This window comes from Patiria miniata, unplaced genomic scaffold (assembly GCF_015706575.1).
Source record: "Patiria miniata isolate m_02_andy unplaced genomic scaffold, ASM1570657v1 HiC_scaffold_5, whole genome shotgun sequence".
NCBI classification, from domain to species: domain Eukaryota; kingdom Metazoa; phylum Echinodermata; class Asteroidea; order Valvatida; family Asterinidae; genus Patiria; species Patiria miniata.
The window spans coordinates 29366960-29384858 of NW_024037072.1; the positions used below are offsets into that span (position 1 = coordinate 29366960).

The 17899-nt window shown below is 39.9% G+C and overlaps 2 protein-coding genes across 21 annotated transcripts in view; one reads left to right on the forward strand and one right to left on the reverse strand.

The window, feature by feature from the left end:
• Positions 1 to 12: 12 nt before the first annotated feature.
• Positions 13 to 6807, reverse strand: LOC119741029 (enolase-phosphatase E1-like). Of its 6 annotated transcripts, none has more exons than XM_038216620.1 (7): positions 6734 to 6807; positions 4784 to 4933; positions 4154 to 4255; positions 3361 to 3566; positions 2591 to 2723; positions 2078 to 2201; positions 13 to 1497 (listed from the first exon to the last, which is right to left on the reverse strand). In XM_038216620.1, exons 2-7 carry the CDS (start codon positions 4907 to 4909, stop codon positions 1334 to 1336), a joined length of 855 nt encoding a protein of 284 aa, XP_038072548.1. In that variant the 5' UTR covers positions 4910 to 4933; positions 6734 to 6807; the 3' UTR covers positions 13 to 1333. The 6 variants fall into 6 exon arrangements, with proteins under 6 accessions (XP_038072548.1, XP_038072545.1, XP_038072543.1 ...); XM_038216617.1 differs by lacking the exon at positions 6734 to 6807 and adding an exon at positions 6037 to 6160; XM_038216615.1 differs by lacking the exon at positions 6734 to 6807 and adding an exon at positions 5899 to 6030.
• The window catches only part of LOC119741028 (ribosome-binding protein 1-like), a 39246-nt gene continuing 27817 nt past the window's right edge, over positions 6471 to 17899 (forward strand). For all 15 annotated transcript variants that reach the window (XM_038216603.1, XM_038216602.1, XM_038216600.1 and 12 more), the window contains exons 1-8: positions 6471 to 6602; positions 8554 to 9417; positions 14163 to 14308; positions 14806 to 14875; positions 15143 to 15300; positions 15879 to 16030; positions 16136 to 16286; positions 16920 to 17144. In XM_038216603.1, the coding sequence (XP_038072531.1) occupies positions 8580 to 9417; positions 14163 to 14308; positions 14806 to 14875; positions 15143 to 15300; positions 15879 to 16030; positions 16136 to 16286; positions 16920 to 17144 (1740 nt within the window). In that variant the 5' untranslated portion in view covers positions 6471 to 6602; positions 8554 to 8579. The remainder of the gene's footprint in view (positions 6603 to 8553; positions 9418 to 14162; positions 14309 to 14805; positions 14876 to 15142; positions 15301 to 15878; positions 16031 to 16135; positions 16287 to 16919; positions 17145 to 17899) is intronic.

The window sequence follows — 17899 nt, forward strand, 5'->3', positions numbered from 1 at the left end:
TTGCATCATTGATTTGAAAGATAAAAAATTAACCAAAAATAAATACTTGACACTGCATACCTGATTCAAACATGTCATTTAGCTTGTTTCCTTTATTTGCATTTAATTATGAGCAAAAATTTTGAAAATTGTCATTGAAATTTCACAAATTGTACAGTTGTATGTGTTGAATGCGGCCGTCGCTGCAGTGTGAGAGCAGAATCATGCGTATGAAAGGAGATGTGTTTGCTTGGTTAAATTCAAGGTTGATTTGTTCAAAAACAAAGAAGAAACTAATTTTGTATACAGAACCGAGTCGGTAATTTTACGAACTAGTTGGTTTATTTGCTGTGTTACTATTACTTCATATTTGTGTATGAATCACTTGGATTGTAGTACAATAAACCTTTGGGTCTGTATCTACTGTTAACATCGTCCTGTGAGTGGAGTTTGTGTAATAACTTATCAACTTAAGGGTAAAAATGTTTTTGTGTGTGCACAGTTCACTATTACATCTTGGCAGACATCTCCTGCAAAAAAAATCTAAGCATAATTCATCTCAAGATCTACACAAGCAGTGAAGATATCAGATGCCATGTACACTGTCCCTTTTTAGTTTCATTTTCCTATGTAACACATTCCTCCAATGTTAACACAATCTTCAATAAAGCACTATGCACATTAGTCCATGTACCACCTGAAACCACCCTGCCTATTTCTTTATTGTAACACCTGAAACTGCCACATAACTCCATGATTTTATGCATTCTTCAGGAAAATAAATACACCATAATACAATTTAGAACAAGTTCTCTTCATAAGATGATTCATTAAGTTTTGAACCAGCCAACCGATTCCACAAGTTGGCAAGTAGTAAGACGTCTGTAACAGAAAGCAGGGGGTCATGGCTTTGAGTCTCACCAAGTGATTTTTTCTCTCAATTTCACCTGGAGGTAGCACACCAAGTATATAGTGTTTATATGTTGGTGAAGGGTAAAACCTAATAAAATTGATAGTACAAGTTCTAATGGGTTACATACCTTGCATGTTCCAGCAGTTCAGTTAAAGAGGCATTGAATGAACTTAAATGGTTAAAAATTAAACATTGGTAAGACATAATGTGGCAAAAGAAAAACATTACAGTAAATCTAATTACATTACATTTCAACTTATATTATCATTAAGACAGAAATTTCAGAACCCATGATACTGAAGATTTTCCTGTAACTACAACAAATCAGAGTGTACCGTAAAACGACGCCCACATTTCAATATCTTTATCAATAAAAAATATAAAAAAAACTCTTAGCTTTCAGATAAGAGTTTGATCTAAAGGGGAAAAAATCCCTGAATTTCATTGTTTCTGTATTTTTTCCAGTGGTTCTCCGTCATCCGGTAAGAGTTCACTGAATGATTTGATTTGTTGGTATGACTTCGTCTCATCTTCTGTCAGGGGTGCGTTTCCATCTCGCACAACAATCGCTGTCTTCAGACCAGCTTGACTTGCTGGTAGTGCCTCTAATTATGCAAAAACAAACAATGTCAATAAAGACAAATATTTATTCATTGTGATGCATCATAAAAACAGAACTTCTGCCTTTTCGATATTTTTATATCTCGAAAAGTACATTTTTTTTGTTATTTGGAGACAAAATTGTCAGAACTTCCTTCATCTGAGATAGAATGTCTAATAAAAAGTATTCACAAAGGCAATAAATATGCCACATTATGCGTATCTAGCAGTTATTACTTTGTCACAAGCAAATCTAGCATATTTATTACTGAAATGAATCGCAACATTTTGACTGGTACAATGTCTTTACAATGCATTTGATTGAGCATGAAAGTTTGTTTCCTGTCCCATTATTATATCAATTAAATAAAAGATACCTTTTTGAGACTTTGGTTACAGAGCTCGTATCAGGAGCTTGCGACACCATCACGGTGTCTTTATCAACTAGTGTTGTTGAGGCCCTCACGTGACCCGTCACGTGACCAAGTTTGGTCACACGAATGCATTTGATATTCTTGTCTTTGGTTACCATTATGGAGTGACAAAGGAGAGTAAACCACACTAGAATATAGTACAAAGAAATACCTCTGGTGACATCTGTTAGGAACAGAATTTGTCCAGGTTCACTTCCAACCTCAGCCGCTATTTTCAGGTAACTTTCCTTCTCCACCTTTGATCCAATCTTGGTGTCAAAATATCCCGAGAAAAGCTGCGAAATTTCAAAAGAAATACAGGTAAATGTGGCAGACTTTTACAGGCATGGTTTGTTGTTAACGTCTGGCTGAACTAAACAATAAACTACAGGAAGTATAGTTACAATGTCAGAGAAGAATCTATTGAAGATGTTACTACGGTACATGTATATTATTATTTTGTATTTAATAAGTCATCCATCATAAAACCCAGAGAAGGCCACACAATGTGATGGTTGCACAGAGAGGACAAAGCTAGAAATCAGAAGCTCAGAAAAGTGGCGGGGAAGCAGGATACGGGGAAGCAGTACACAAATGTCAAGCCACTGTTGAACACTGAAGTCTCATTATTTAACTGTCATCACAAAATGGCCTTGATGTTGGTTCTACTTTGACGTTGACATACCTCCAGCAGGCTCCCATTGTCAGTGTGGCCAAACAGTAGTTTCTGTGCCTCCACACTCCCTGATGAATAAATGTAGACCTTCTTACCGTCTGATATCCACTGTTTGATGGCAGGTAGCACATCACTGTAAACTCTAACAAACAAACAAAATCACAACTCAAAACATATGTCAAGAACACTACATAGAAGCTTGCTAATCAGACGGGCAGGTAGTCATTAGGGCTGGAAGAAAACTACAAAACTTCTCAAAGTTTCCAATAACAGAGACAGCCAATGGATACTGTTTAAATAAAAGTCACCTATGTCAAGGCTGAAAACCACTCACAGTAAAGGGCTACAAAATATATATGAACAAAGACGGACACAGGATTGCTTGCGATCGTATCCCAAAGTACACGTGAGCGGTGTGGTAGAGGTACGAGCTATGAGTGCGGTGCAAGAACAAGGGAGGCCTTTTTTTTACCACTATTGAGAGCCCATTAGGCAGGCCTCTCCAAGTGTGCGTACTGTTTCGCGCTCGTACAGCGTGAGGCGTCTTAGCGTGAGCGTCAGGTGTCATCAGCAATGCATTTGAATACCTCCCAGTGGTCTCCCCCATCTTTCCCTTTCTTACCGTTGAATGGGGAACTTGTGCAGCATCAAGGGACTCATAAACATATCATGTTCAATCGAAAACCACTCAGTTAAGGATGGGGTGATCAGTGCGGTTGCAAATATATCTCTACTACCACAGTAATGAAAAGCAGTAAGGATGCATACTATGGACTTACTGTGCAACAAGTGTCTTGTCCTTGTATCCTGACCTCCACATATGACCTTGTAGCTGTTTGAGTGCTGTCACCTTCCTGTCAGCAGCCATCAGCCATCGGATGCTCTGCATCACTGCTTCCTTCACTGACATCTTAGATGATGAGGAATCACCTTGGATGTCTTCTGGGATGGTGACTACACCTTCAAGGTCCTTGTCAAGATTGGCCTGCAGCACATATTCATATCAGTGTTGTAGTTGAGTCCATCACAAGTTCATCACAAGTAAGTTGACATGAGTGTGGATGACTTATGATGGGCTTGTGATGGTCTTGTGATAGTCTTGAGATGGGCTTGTGATGGTCTTGTGATGGGCGTGTGATGGTCTTTTGTGATCACAAGTCCGGTCACAAGTAAGTTGACATGAGTGTGGATAACTTATGATGGACTTGTGATGGTCTTGAAGACTTGTGATGGTCTTGTGATGGGCTTGTGATGGTCTTGTGATGGGCTTGTGATGGTCTTGTGTGATCACAAGTCAGGTCACAAGTTGACATGAGTGTGGCTGACTTATGATGGTCTTGTGATGGTCTTGTGATGGACTTGTGATGGTCTTGTAATGGTCTTGTGATGGACTTGTGATGGTCTTGTGATGGGCTTGTGATGGTCTTGTGATGGTCTTGCTGGGATTTGTAAGGCTGGTGAGGACTTGTGACGTATTTGCATTAATTCAGAAACATTTCAACTTGTGTACAAAATTCTTGACAGGTTGTATCATGAAATATCATTGCAAGTAATGTGTTTGCTTGAGCTTACCTGGTCCCTCAATGCTCTGACGTCATCCTGACATTTTTTTTCCTCCCAATGATCATCTAAATAGTCCTCCAGATGCTCGGTGACATACGGAAACAAAACATCCTATCAAAAAAGGGAATAAACAGAAAAATTAATTGAATCCAATGAAAGATTTGATTCATACTGGTGGGTGTATTTGAATGAAAACAAAGGACTACTTTCTATAAAGGAGGTTAAGAAAGTGTTTCACTTGCCGAACACTGGCTCAATGTGCCACAAACAAAAACAATGCCAAACAATTAACAAAAGAAGTCAGGGTAAGATGGTATTTAGCTTTCAACTCTTTAACAAATGCAGTAGGCCTTCCTGGCTACAGATTGCATTAACATGAGTATTTAGTTAGCTTCCATTCAACCGTACATTATAAATAAAAGTGACAAGCAAACTGTGACAATGTATAGATTTCTTGGTCAATGTTTATCCCTGTGGCCTAAATTGTGTTTTGATTAACTCTGCCTGGCAATCGTATATTGCCAAAGTTCTTAATGTGTCCTTCAATATGACACTTTGCAGCTATTTCTCCAAAGTCAAGTGCAATGGTAACTGAACCTATTAACACTCCAATATGAAGAAGCACATGGTCATTGTTACCTTGACAAAAGTTATTGGGGTTGTTGTTCCCTCAATATCTAGTACGATGACTTCAATTCCTTGCAGTAGATCCAGCCAATTGACTGGATGTTTACTGGTGTTTTTGTCTGAATCTTGCGACATCATCGAGTCACTGCCAGATTGACAGTCCTGGAACATGGATTGAGCAACACATTCTTAACATGTGTATGCCACATGCAAACGGTGTAGGGGTGATTGACAAGTACGCATATCAAGAGAAGTATAGGCCTACACCCTTTTAAACTTACGGGGAAAAATGGAAAATGCACATTAAAAATACACAAACTAAACAAGGCGTCAGCATGCAAACATATAGGCCTTCTTCTTCTAGCCCTATACACGATGGCCCCGCACTGTAAACTCAGTGCGAGTACATAGCATTGCCGGGCTAGCCTATTTCATGCATACAATCATGACAATACAAGTTCTCTCCGTGCTCAGCTAGTGTTTGTTAATTAGTATGGAGGAAATTGTATTTTTCCAGGATTAATGCAGGTTTTGCCTGCCTGTTTATGAATATCATGTTTATCATTTAGGCCTAAAAATGCCATGTATGTACTTCCACCATTAGTACTACTACTACTAAGTACTGAAAAGCAAAGCATGGATATGCATGGTGGTGGTGGTGGGCTGGGGCCAGTGGGGGGGGGGGGGTCTTCACCCTACTCCCCCCCCCCCCATTCGTGCCCATATCATATGGCATTTATATGGCCCTAACCAGATCACCGGCAACATGCACACAACCGACATTTCTGTGTTTTATATTTTTAAATATAGGGCCTATACTTATTACTAGTACATGTATTACTATTAGTACCCACAATACTTCTGAATATTGTCCACAATTTCTTTCCTTCCCGGATAAAAAGAACATTTTATAAACATCCATGATCCTAGACCTCAAAAAGGCCAAGTTGTAAATTATATAATGCTGCATGGTTGCTGCCTTGCTAGCTGCATGAACGTGTGTACTTAATCTGTACGCACTGAGCCTCCGGCTCCGTCATGTCCGTTCCTTTTCCAACCATTAATTAATGTGGCGCCCAGTTATCGGACAACCAAACTGCTTGAAATTATGGCGCCTGCTTGCTTACATCATGCATGGAGCTATTTATAGCTCCATGCTTTAACATCATAGCACGAGGTCGGTAAGTTTTTAGTTTATTGCCCCTTTTATAAAACACTCGGCCCTTCTTTTGCTTTCCAATATTGCAATGCATCAGAGAACTCACAAGAAACGAATGCGAGAATTTAACACGTGCTTTTCAAGCACTTCCACTTTTTTCGACTGTGATAGCATGGTGCTATTTAGGTTGCGAAACTTCAATGTAAAGATTGCGCACAAAGGTCTAGTATCCGGCCTTCTGTCAATTTAATAGGAATTGCACGTTTACGGCGCCGAGATTAAATGCCAAGTTGGCAATTGGCTGTGCAATTCACTACTGGTACTCCCTTTTAGTAAATATTCTAATAAAAATATCTGAATAACAAACAATTTTAAATCCATGTAAATTTATTTATTAATATTAAATTTGTAAAAATTTTAAAGCACTAAAAAAAATTTGTAAAGCATTGCAACATTTTCTTGGTTTCATCAACTTAATTTGAACACACGGAAATGTAAGAATACTTCTTGTAAGACCAAAAGTCGCCATGTTGGTAGCCACTGACCAATCACAGTACGTATTTCCCGCTCATGCATATCGTATGTAGGCGTGTAATTTTCCTTTAGGTTGCCGTCGTTGGAATTTGGATTGTGAAAAGATCGTCAAAAACACTTAAGTCTCTGGTTTGTGAGGTAGGTTAAAATTGGATTTGTCGAATTTCCATGCTTTTCCCAAAAAAGACGATTACAACAATGTGCAACAAATGGGACTGAAGACTGATTGGTTTAAGGCGCAAAAAATATCGCCAAAATCACTAACTTACTTCAGCTGTACTGCGCGCTCATCATGAGCTCTAGCTAGCTGTTGTTGGCACAGCTTGCATCGGTGCATGCAGTGATCCCTCACTCCTCGTCATTAATGGTCATGGAGGAATGTTTGAAAGTGTTGTGCAAGGCCGTTCACGCTTCATCGAATATGTCATTTAAATGCCGATTTTTTGCTGAAAAAAAAGCCTAAGCATAAACTTTAAAGCATGCATAATTTATTGCCATAAACTTGATAAATGTATCATTGTATGCCATCTAGTCTACTTCATGATTTTTTAATAATTTAAATTGTAATTTAAATTTAAATTTCATGTTTATACGTTTCTTTTGTTGTGCGTTTCAACCACTTTTGTGTAATTTTTGTTTGGTTTTGTATCACTGTTTGTTATTCTTTGTCATGTTTGTTGAGGTCGAATAAATAATAATAATAATAATAATAATAAATCATAATCATAAGATAGTGGATATTTTGCCGGAGGTAATGACGGCAAACTAACGATTACTAAAGGTTTGCCGGCGGCAATCCATATCAACAGAGGGCGCTGTACTCTTTAAAATAGGGCTGAATTATAAGATGTATTAAATTCCCACCAAAAGTTGTGTAGCACGTTTGGTGTAATGGTTAAGCAAAGGCTTAGCCTCTAGTAAGCGGGATGACTCGCGTACGATTCCGACCGCACCACATTTTTAAGTTTTTTTTTCTCATCCCCAAATAAATAAGAATATTCTTCTTTTATTATTTTAACATGTCTCAAACATTTTTTGCAGAGTATTACATACACTGCCTAATCATAAAGCAATAATGTAGGGTCGCTCACCCATCATTGGTTGCCTAAGGATTTAAGTTGGCAAAAACCTGGGCATTGGACTTTTTAAAAATAGCATCGGTTAAAGATTCCCATGTCATGCATGTATCTGGCCATCACTTGCTCTTCTAAAACTCCTTCCTTGCCTTCTCTTGCAGCAGCTAGAGAAGTTTACCATGAGTTTCATGACCCTTTTGAAAATGAGGAAACCAAGATGTTTTAAAATTTAAGAGTAGGATACACATGATGTAGCCTAAAATCTACAAAATCTATTTAAAACTTGATTTATTTTTAACCCTAACCGCCCTGAATCCTCCAAAATCCTTTTTGCAAATTGGAGGAATTTGCAGGATTGAGGTTACATGTCAAAAGTGGGTTGCTGATTTCGGAGTACGCACTGTGTCAAGGTCTTGGGCCGGACCTTGTGTTGTTTATGCTCAGCCGTGCATAAATTTAGTCCTTGATTATACTTGACATCCTCCGCACTGCTCCAGGATGTCACTGCCTCTGCCTCAGCCTATTGACAGTCGTAGCCGGAGGATTTTGCAGGATTCAGGCAGTGGTCACCCCTCCATGGACCATATTCAAGAAATAGCGGAGGAATTTGCAGGATTGAGGTTATATGCTATTTTTCCATGAGGCCAATTGGAGGATTTTGCAGGATTGAGGCTACATCCTAGCAAAAAGGCCTAGGGAGTTAGGGTTAATCAACGCATAGGGCCTACACGGCTACAAGAAAGGAAAGATTCCCATATCTGGCCATCAGTAATTTTTCTCTTAAATGACCTATCACTATCAGCCATCAGAAAGTGATAATATGTCCTAAAAAGTAAAATTTAGCAGGGACAAATTTTGAATTTTTACTGAGAAAACACTTCGAAATTTTCAGACCAGTCCCATAGGGTTTGTGCAAAGGGTGACAAGTGATGGCCAGATATGGAAATCTTTCCACAGAAAATAATAGTGCTTAACTGCATAATGTTGTGTTTTTCATTCTTTGTTTCTGATAGATTAAGTGGTGAAGTCCAGATCAACCATGATTGCTGTGGATTTGTATGAGCCCCAGGTCTTAGCCCTGGTGGTGTTTGCTAGTTTCATCGGCTTGTCTGCCTTAGTGTATATCATCTCCATCTTCACCATGAAGGAGAAGACATATGAGGAGGCCATTGCAGAGCAGCGAGCTCGCCTTGACAAGGAGCAGCAGCAACATCGAGATCAGCGGCAGAAACGTCGTCAAGCCTTTCCTCGTAAGAAGAAAGATAAAGTGAATGACATTGACCAACCATCACCTCCCCCATCACCTCCATCACCACCCGTGGAGGAGGAAATCAAGCCGATAGTTGAGCAACCAATCGCTGCTGCTCCCCCTCCTGCTCCTCAACCTAAGACCAAATCTCCTAAGCAAGGGAAACAACCCAAAGTACCACAGCAGCAGCAGCAGCAAGAGCAACAACAGCAGCAGCAACAAAAGCAGCAACCGCCCAAGGCGAAAGAAGCTGCTAAAGAAACCTCAGCTCCTTCCAAGGAAGCACCTTCCAAGAAGACCCCCAAAGAGGCTCCTGTGAAAGAAGCACCCATCCAGAAGGCTGCGTCAGCAACTACCAAATCTGCTCCTCCTCCAGCCAAGACCCAGACCTCTCCCAAACCAACCCAGAAGTCTAGCCAGAAGCCCCAGAAACAGAAGCCAGTTGAGGAGAAACTGCAGAAGAAAGAAGCCCCAATAGTGGCCCAGAAGGCTCCAGAGGCCCAAGCTGCACCCCAACAACCCAAGAAGGAGGCTGGTGCTACCCAGAGTTCCCCAGTGAAGAGCAAGAAAGGGGCCAAGGCTGGGGCACCATCGGGGGAGAAAGCAGCAGGACCAGCAGGGGATACAGGTAAGATGAAATCGGTTGGATCACTTCAAGTAATACTAATAGTATTGAGGATTAGCTACTTGTCCAGGGGTGATTCTGTGTTTATCGTTCAGGTGAGTCCCTCAACTGTCAATAGTACCGGGGTAGTTTGAAAATCAGCTCCTTGAGTGTTGTGTTTGTTGTTCGTGTGACTGTTTGTATGTATGTGGTACACATACACATGATACACATACAAATTCCATACATAACTAATTCCACATACATTGTAACATTCATTTTTATATGAAACATCGTGTGATAAATTCCACATAGTAATGAGATACAAATTTTGAATTACTTGTGGCCCATGCATTATGGTCATTATGAAAACGTCCAAATATCAAAAGGATAATAAAACAAAAATTTGAAAATTGTCGGAAGAAAAAAATAATGCATAGGCCTATATGCTGAAAAGCATGGGTAAAGCAACTTCACTAGTTGTACACCATGTACACATGAAACATGTTCCCTTTTACATATTGATTTGAAATTCTCTTTATGATTACTACATTTTGTACACTGTTTATTTTTCGTGTTCAGTTACAGGTATCCCTAACACTCTTGATTTAACCACCCATGGCCACAGAAGTAATTGATTGCATTCACACAAAAGATAAACGAGGCAACGTGACCCTGTTTATTCCTCCCACATTGTGCGATCTTAGTGCACCATATGTTACGGTTGTCTGAGCTTTGGTGTCAAACCCCGCTACACATAATTTACGTGAATTGTAAAATGACTGATGGTAAATAATGTATTCAAGGCTAGTGCAATCAGTACGGTACACTGCAGAACACAGTACATTGTGCATTACACAATGTTATTTCGCTCCTGTAAATTTCTATCATTATGTACTGTAATCATCTTCAAGTAAGAATGATATGTTCTCAAATGAAATGTATAAAGCGAAGAAAATTGTTCATGATGCACACAAACATATAATCCTACATGTACATGTAAGTGCAATATTAATTATTATGCCTTTGCTCAAAATATAAAATAATATGACGTACATGTATTGTAAAATTCATGAGTTACAGGTATTTGATAATAACAAGTTTATGGTCCAGCATACTCCAGGAATAATTTATATTTTTTTCTGTGCGTCACGAAAAGTTGTGATGTATCGTCTGTTTGTGCGAACAACAGTTTGTGCGAACAACAACGGTACGCCACTTCGTTGTGGGACCAATGATGTACACATGATGCACCGTACATTTGTATCCACTTACATACACACGGGTACATTTGTACATGGATGTACATGCATGTAAGTGGATGTAAATAATTTTTCACATCCTACATGCTTTGCCAAGAAACTGTGGTCTGTGTCACAGTTGGTAAAAATAATGCATCCATGTTGTACAAACACAACCAGCCATGATGTTGAAATTGATCACAGTATGTGGTCTGTGCAATGTACATACATGTACATGTACATGGCTAACTGTTCTACTACAGAAACCTGTGACCCAAAGGTCACACACTTCCTGTTAAGCCAGAATATTTTACCACCCATATTTAAAGGGGTTGCATGTTCTTGAAGGAGACAATTTCAATAGTTTTCTATTCCAGAATTTACGTTTTAGCTGTTCACAGTGTTTAACATTTTGGTTTGGGTGCTTCACATAATTTATGAATTTACAAAAATGTACATTTGATTGTTGCAGTGGGCAATTGTGAGAGTCACCATGTCAACACTTCTTTAGGTACTTGCTGTCACCATTATGTACCCCAGTGTGTTGTGTATTGATAATGTCAGAACCATTTACATGTAAGCCATATTGTTCATTATTCTTGAAAGGTCCAAAGTGTACATGATGTACATACATGTATGTTCATAAAAAATGTACTGTACACAATACCGGTACATGTACTGCACATGAACAGTTTGAGTACATCATTGCACAGACCTGTACATTTGTACCTGTACACTATACATGTATGTACCGGCACTTTTATAGTTGAACCTGTACAGTATGGATGTTGCCTGTTAAAAAAACAATAGATCAGCGCCGGAATTACGTACACAATTAGCCTTTCCTGTCTACACTTGGTAAAGAAACCTGAACCAGTACAATGTACCGGTACTTGTATGTAACCACACAGTCCAAAGCCAACGGCCTGTCTCTCATGCAGGAAGAGAGTATTAACGTTATCCTTTCTGTTTTGGTTTCCTTTAATATTTTCCTTTTCTTTGCATTTCATTCCGTTTTGTTTGGTATATTATGGGTGTGGGTTTTTGTTTTTGTTTGCTACTTTTCATGTTTTGTGTTTGATTTTTATTCAGAATATTTGTTCACCTCCCTATCCACAACAGTTTCAATTCTGCCAATTTATATACATGTCCTTGTGTTAAAAACTTTCATGCAAGGAATTTTCTTTCAAGTGTGCCATACAAAAGATACATTTTGTAGGTACATGTACATGTAGGTTTCGGTTCCGCTACAGTGTCCCATAAAGGCTTCCTTGTATGGTACGTGTACATGGAGGCCATACCGGTATTACAGCCTTGATACCATTATGAAAGGGTCAAATGCAGCAGGTTCTTTACAGAATTCAGCCTCCCACAATTCCTATTAAAAAGGTTGAATGGTTCAAGGCTCGGCAGACTTTTTAGAAAATTCGCATCAGAAATGAATAGAAATTTTGGCTGTGGGTGAAATTTACTATGATGTATAGATGCACAGTTCTGTTCTGTATTGGAATATAGTTAAGTACATGTGCAGCGTGTGCATTGAATTGCTACAACAAACATGTAGATGTACTTTACCTCTCATGGTTAAAAGCAGTAAAAATGCGTGAATTTAAATTACAATTAACATTCACTGATAACACATTTATCTGTACTTAATCTTTGGCTCTTGAAAGCTTTCCTCAAACCTCATCTCCAACCTCATCTCCCCTAGCATGCCTAGACTACAGCATGTACGGTGGGTGTTGCCCTTACCGCATCAATGGCTTTCTTAATACAGTGTAGGCCTACAATACATTGTAAATCTCTGTCCTCATGGGGTTGCCCATTATTACAATCTTTCCTTTCAAAATGTTTAGAAACTGTCACACAATGCAAACATATTGGACAGCACTAGAGTTGACATGTACGCCGAAGTACCAATACAGTGTGAATTGCGATTTTGTTAAATATCAACCTGTATGGTCAATTTTTGTCATGTTACAACCATACTCTGAAAAACGACTTGCATGATTGGCCATGCAGTTACATACATATGTACTACATGTACATACATGCTGTACATTATTCAGTACTTAGGGTGCGCCTTTATTTTGTTAACCATGTTCTCATTGTCATAAGTCCGTTTCTGTTCTAATGTACCGGTATGTCATGTACATGACTATATGTACAGGCCTGAGACCTGCTTATAAATTCAAGTACACCTAAAGCCGTGTCCGCACTGGACTTTTTTTTTGGAAGGTTTTACCGAGACGATGGTAAAATGAGAAATGGTCAAATGTGACCACTGTCCGCACTTAGACTTTCGACACGGGAAAATTTACCCAGACCGCGTGGGAGAAGTAACCGAGCTGTCACAGTGTCAGTAAAATGACTCACCGTACACAGAAAACAAATTGCCGATCACATTTTCAGCCGCCGATACGCACGCCATTTGCATGCACAACATAATCGTTTACACGATATTATTTCATCTTGACATGCTAAATCTTGACGAAAAGGCATATAATTCTGACGCATTTGTGATGCACGTCGTCGAAGCCATGCCGCTGTACGATGTTCCGTGCGGCAGCAGTGCCATCAGTATTCGTTGGTTCCCATCGCATGCTTACAGAATCAAAGCTATGATGTGGGCCAGGAACCAGTGACTACGGCCTACGTACGGTACCGGACCATGATGTTCCGTGCATGACTACAGTAGCGTATCAGGACGAATTTGGATCGTAGAAAATAACATACATCGATAGAGAAAGAGAATTTCCGCAAATTAATTCTCAGAACTCGATCTCTCTTCTCTGTGTATGTATTTGTCCGTTGAAATATATATTTTAACGAGATTTTACCGCTCGAACTTGATGATACACCGCAGCGTGTTTCTACAAAATGTTTGGCCACTGCACGCGGCAGGTTCGTGTGGTCTCCTGTATGCATAACAGGGCGCTCGGGCCGGATGTACGCTTTCCTGAGCAGCTTTTACCGACTCCCACTGTCCGCACTGGACTTATCGTCTCGGGAAAAGTGACCTGGTCAGTTTTCCTGGGTGCGTGGGAAGTTTTCCTGGGCAGCAGTTGGCCAGTAAAAGTAACCGCTGGACTCGGGAAAAGTAACCGAGAGGAAAATGTCCTAGGCTGTCCGCACTGGACTTAAAATGGGAAAAGTACCCATAGTCTCGGTTAGTTTGACCAAAAAAAGTCCAGTGCGGACAGGGCTTAAGCACTTTCAATTATCTGATTAGCATAAATAGTCATGAAAGGAATCTTTGAGTTAAAATGTCTTCCTTTTTGTCTAAAAAAATTTCTTTACAGTGTGCACTTGTTCCTGTAGTATTATATTTATTTATATCATGAAATCATTTATGATTACTAGTTTTAAAATGAGACAATAATTTTTTTTATGTTTATAAAGTTACACCGATATTCTTAAGAATTGTTACCATTTTTGAAACCATTGTATGGGCAGATCCTTCAAGGATGTTATCAGAAAATATTTTTTTGTAATTTTTCTCTCTCGCTAATTTGCAACTACATGTAGCTGTGGACACTGGAGCCCTGAAGGCCAAGAATCTTAGCGCCATGCTCAAGACAGCAACTCTGTCCAATAAGGAAGTTCAGCAACTTGTGGAAGTGTTGCTCAACAAGAATGGTGGATCCGCTGCAACATCGGAAAACTGGGTCAAGGTGGGTGTCTGGTGGCTACGTTAGTTGTCTTCACTTGACATGTGGGATGTGTCATTAGAAAATTACCAGCGAAAATACAAATGTAGTCGTAGAAATTTCAGTTTGAAAAACACATCTTGTGTTTATTAAAATTAAAGTAGGCATTTGGTTTGTACTCATTTATAATTTAGCATGAAAGGCACTTTTTTAGAGTAAAGTTTTAGAGTAACTCAAAAAATCATTAATTAAGGACAAAAGAAGTTGTTGCAAAAGAAATAATTACCTTGTACTATTTGCACATGGCAAAAAGGTTTACTACCAACTACTGTTTGATGTTTGGAATGTCTAAATTTATGGCAAAGTTAAATTTATGACGTAAGATTTTGACATGTGAATGGTACATTGGTACAAAAAGAAAGCAGCCTCCCCTAATTAATACTAGGGTGTGACTTAATTACGGAGGTTGAAATGAGAGCCAAGATCTTGTAGATAACAACTGGGATGGTGTTTGTTTGCAGGCCAACCAACGTGATCCAGTCCAAGCCATGAAAAAACAACTGCAGGAGAAGGAACAAGCCTTGCACAATGGTAAGCAGTAGTCTCATGTCCAGCAAGTAATTTTGGCTTTCATATTTTCAAATAATTTGAACCTTTCTTCAGTCAATCATACATGTTGATTCAAGGGACATGTGCGTAACAACATGTACACTTGCATGTCAGACTTTTGCCAGACATATGCAGGCATGGCTGTGATTGGGCAAAACATTAACTACTGGATCATTTGTCACTATAATACATCTAATTAGCTGTTTGACTTTCATGGTTACTTTTCCTGTCTCATTGGTAATTTCTTAGAGATGCTGCTAGCCCAGTCCTCATCTCAGAAGGTGAAGGAACTACGCGCTGAACTGACCCAAGAAAAAAGCCGAAGGATCCAAGTAGAGTCTCGCTACAAAGAGACGGTGCATAACCATAGCCGTGAATGTGATGCACTCAGAGCTAGAATGCAACAGGTCAGGCATTGTTTATCTCATAACACGTGTACTCAATTTCAGTTTTGAGTTGTAAACAAGTCACACATGTCAGTGGGCCTGACATTATGATCCTAGCAGAATCTTTTTCAAAAGCTAAGAAAAACATGGATTGAAAGATACATAAATATGTATGAACAGAAGAAATTAGAGGATTTTCTTTTTACGCTGACTGACCCACCAGTGTACCAATGTCAAATATGTTCATTTTTATTAATCAGGACTTGCATTTAAAGCTAAGCTACTATTTTACTTTTGGATTTATGTCCTAATTAATTGAAATGTAAGGAGTTTACCACAGTGTTGGATTTTTTTGTATTCAGGAAGTTTTCGAACAATAGTTTGCAAGGAGGTAGGATTGAGAGACAACTGTTCTATTCTTGGCAGACATGCAAGAAAAAGCCAAGAAATCTGCAGAAAAGGAGTTTCCTCTCTCCTGCATATTATGTTCTGTATATCAGAGCAAATGCCTACATTTCAGATGATGCCAACTTGTGATTAAGAGATAATTCCTGTTTACATTCAAAGTAATTGGATGATGTTGACATGATTGCTTTCAGAACCATGATGCTCATACCCGTGACACCCAGAATCTTCAGGCTCACATCAAGCAAGTAGAAGCCAGGAATGATAACACAGGGGTAGAGGCATTGAATCAACTCCGTGATGAGAACACTCAACTCAAGGCAGAAGCAGGACGAAATGCACAACAGTAAGTCAACAATTATTAATAAGCATTTACATAGACTCAGAGTTGTTTCATTACAAGCTATGAGATTGGAGGTTTACTTGAATGCATCTTTGTTGAACCTCTTAGCTTCCAGAATGAAATCCAGAAGATAAAGAACCAAATGTCCGCCAATGAGGGTCGCGTCAGACAGGGTGATGATCAACGACGTAGCCTGGAATCCAAACTCACTCAGTATGAACAGCGGATCAAGGTGTATGAAGCAGGCCAGGCTGGACAGGTACGTGTATGGTAGACAGGCTATCACCTGCTTTTAGTTTTCCCAGTCATTCAAAAGCAACATGGTTTTTGTGATTTAATGAGCATGATTTAGAAGTAATACATTATTTTATCCAACTAGATGCTGTGTTGTCATTTAAATGATCTATTTTGAATTTGGATGGTTTCGTATGCCCAGTTTTGCTTGTCATGAACACACTATAAGATTTGAAAGGGCCCCCTAACTTGTAAGAGATTTTAAAAGCTTAGATAAAACCCAACTGTTTTCCATTTGAACTTGATGTACAACTACCCCCTCAATAGTAACAAAGGAAGTGGGAGACCACTTGGAGGACATTTTGAATGCATTGCATGCAATGCTTGATGCTCATGCAGAACACTGGGGTATGTGCTAATTCAGAATTAGAAATTAGTTGTGCATGCTTTGGGTCATACGTGCCCGAACCAGTACCACCTGCGGCCCTCCCACTGGGCTTTTGGAAAAGAGCCCATAGAAAAATGTAAATCCCAAGTTAAAGAAATTACACCAATTTCCAACAAAACGATCTTCAGAAGCCTGAGAATATAATCGAAAAGAACCTTTGTCCTTCACTTAACTTACTCAATAATTGTTATTCCAATACTTCTCCTTCAGCGTGAGAATGAAACAGCTCTCTCCAAACGTCTTAGCGAGGTCTCTGAGGAGCTACGTAAGGCAGAAGCTCGTCTCCAGACATCATCCAGAGAGGGAGAGAAGACGTTGGAACGTCTGCAAGCTTTGATGAAGGAGAACGATACTGTCAAGAAACAACTGCAGGAGGTGTATCGTCTGGATAGTGAGAAAAGTACACAGATGTCAGCTATGGAAACCAGACTCAGGGTCAGTAACTTATACCATACCATGCTAGAGTACCTCCCCCTACCATCCCATCACACCCCCCCCCCCCCATCACCCCAGCCCATCCCCTCCCTCTATTGTCTTGATAGTGTGAAGAGTACTCAGATGTCAGCTCTGGAAACCAGACTCAGGGTCAGTAACTTGTACCATTCACCTTCTAGAGAACCTCCCCCTACCATCCATCCATCCCATCATACCCCCCCCCCCCATCACCCCAGCCCATCCCCTCCCTCTATTGTCTTGATAGTGTGAAGAGTACTCAGATGTCAGCTCTGGAAACCAGACTCAGGGTCAGTAACTTGTACCATTCACCTACTAGAGAACCTCCCCCTACCATCCATCCATCCCATCACACTCCCTCCCCCCCCCATCACCCCAGCCCATCCCCTCCCTCTATTGTCTTGATAGTGTGAAGAGTACTCAGATGTCAGCTCTGGAAACCAGACTCAGGGTCAGTAACTTGTACCATTCACCTACTAGAGAACCTCCCCCTGTCATGCACCCCATCACCCCCAGCCCATCCCCTCCCCCTATTGTCTTGATAGTGTGAAGAGTACACAGATGTCAGCTATGGAAACTAGACTCAGGGTCAGTAACTTATACCATTCACCTGCTACAGACTCTTCTTGTATCATCATCCATCCCATCCTCCTCCCCCCCCCCCCCCCCCCCCCCCCCCCGCCTCCCACCTATTGTCTTATAGAAGAATACACAAATTTCAGCCATTGAAACCAGAC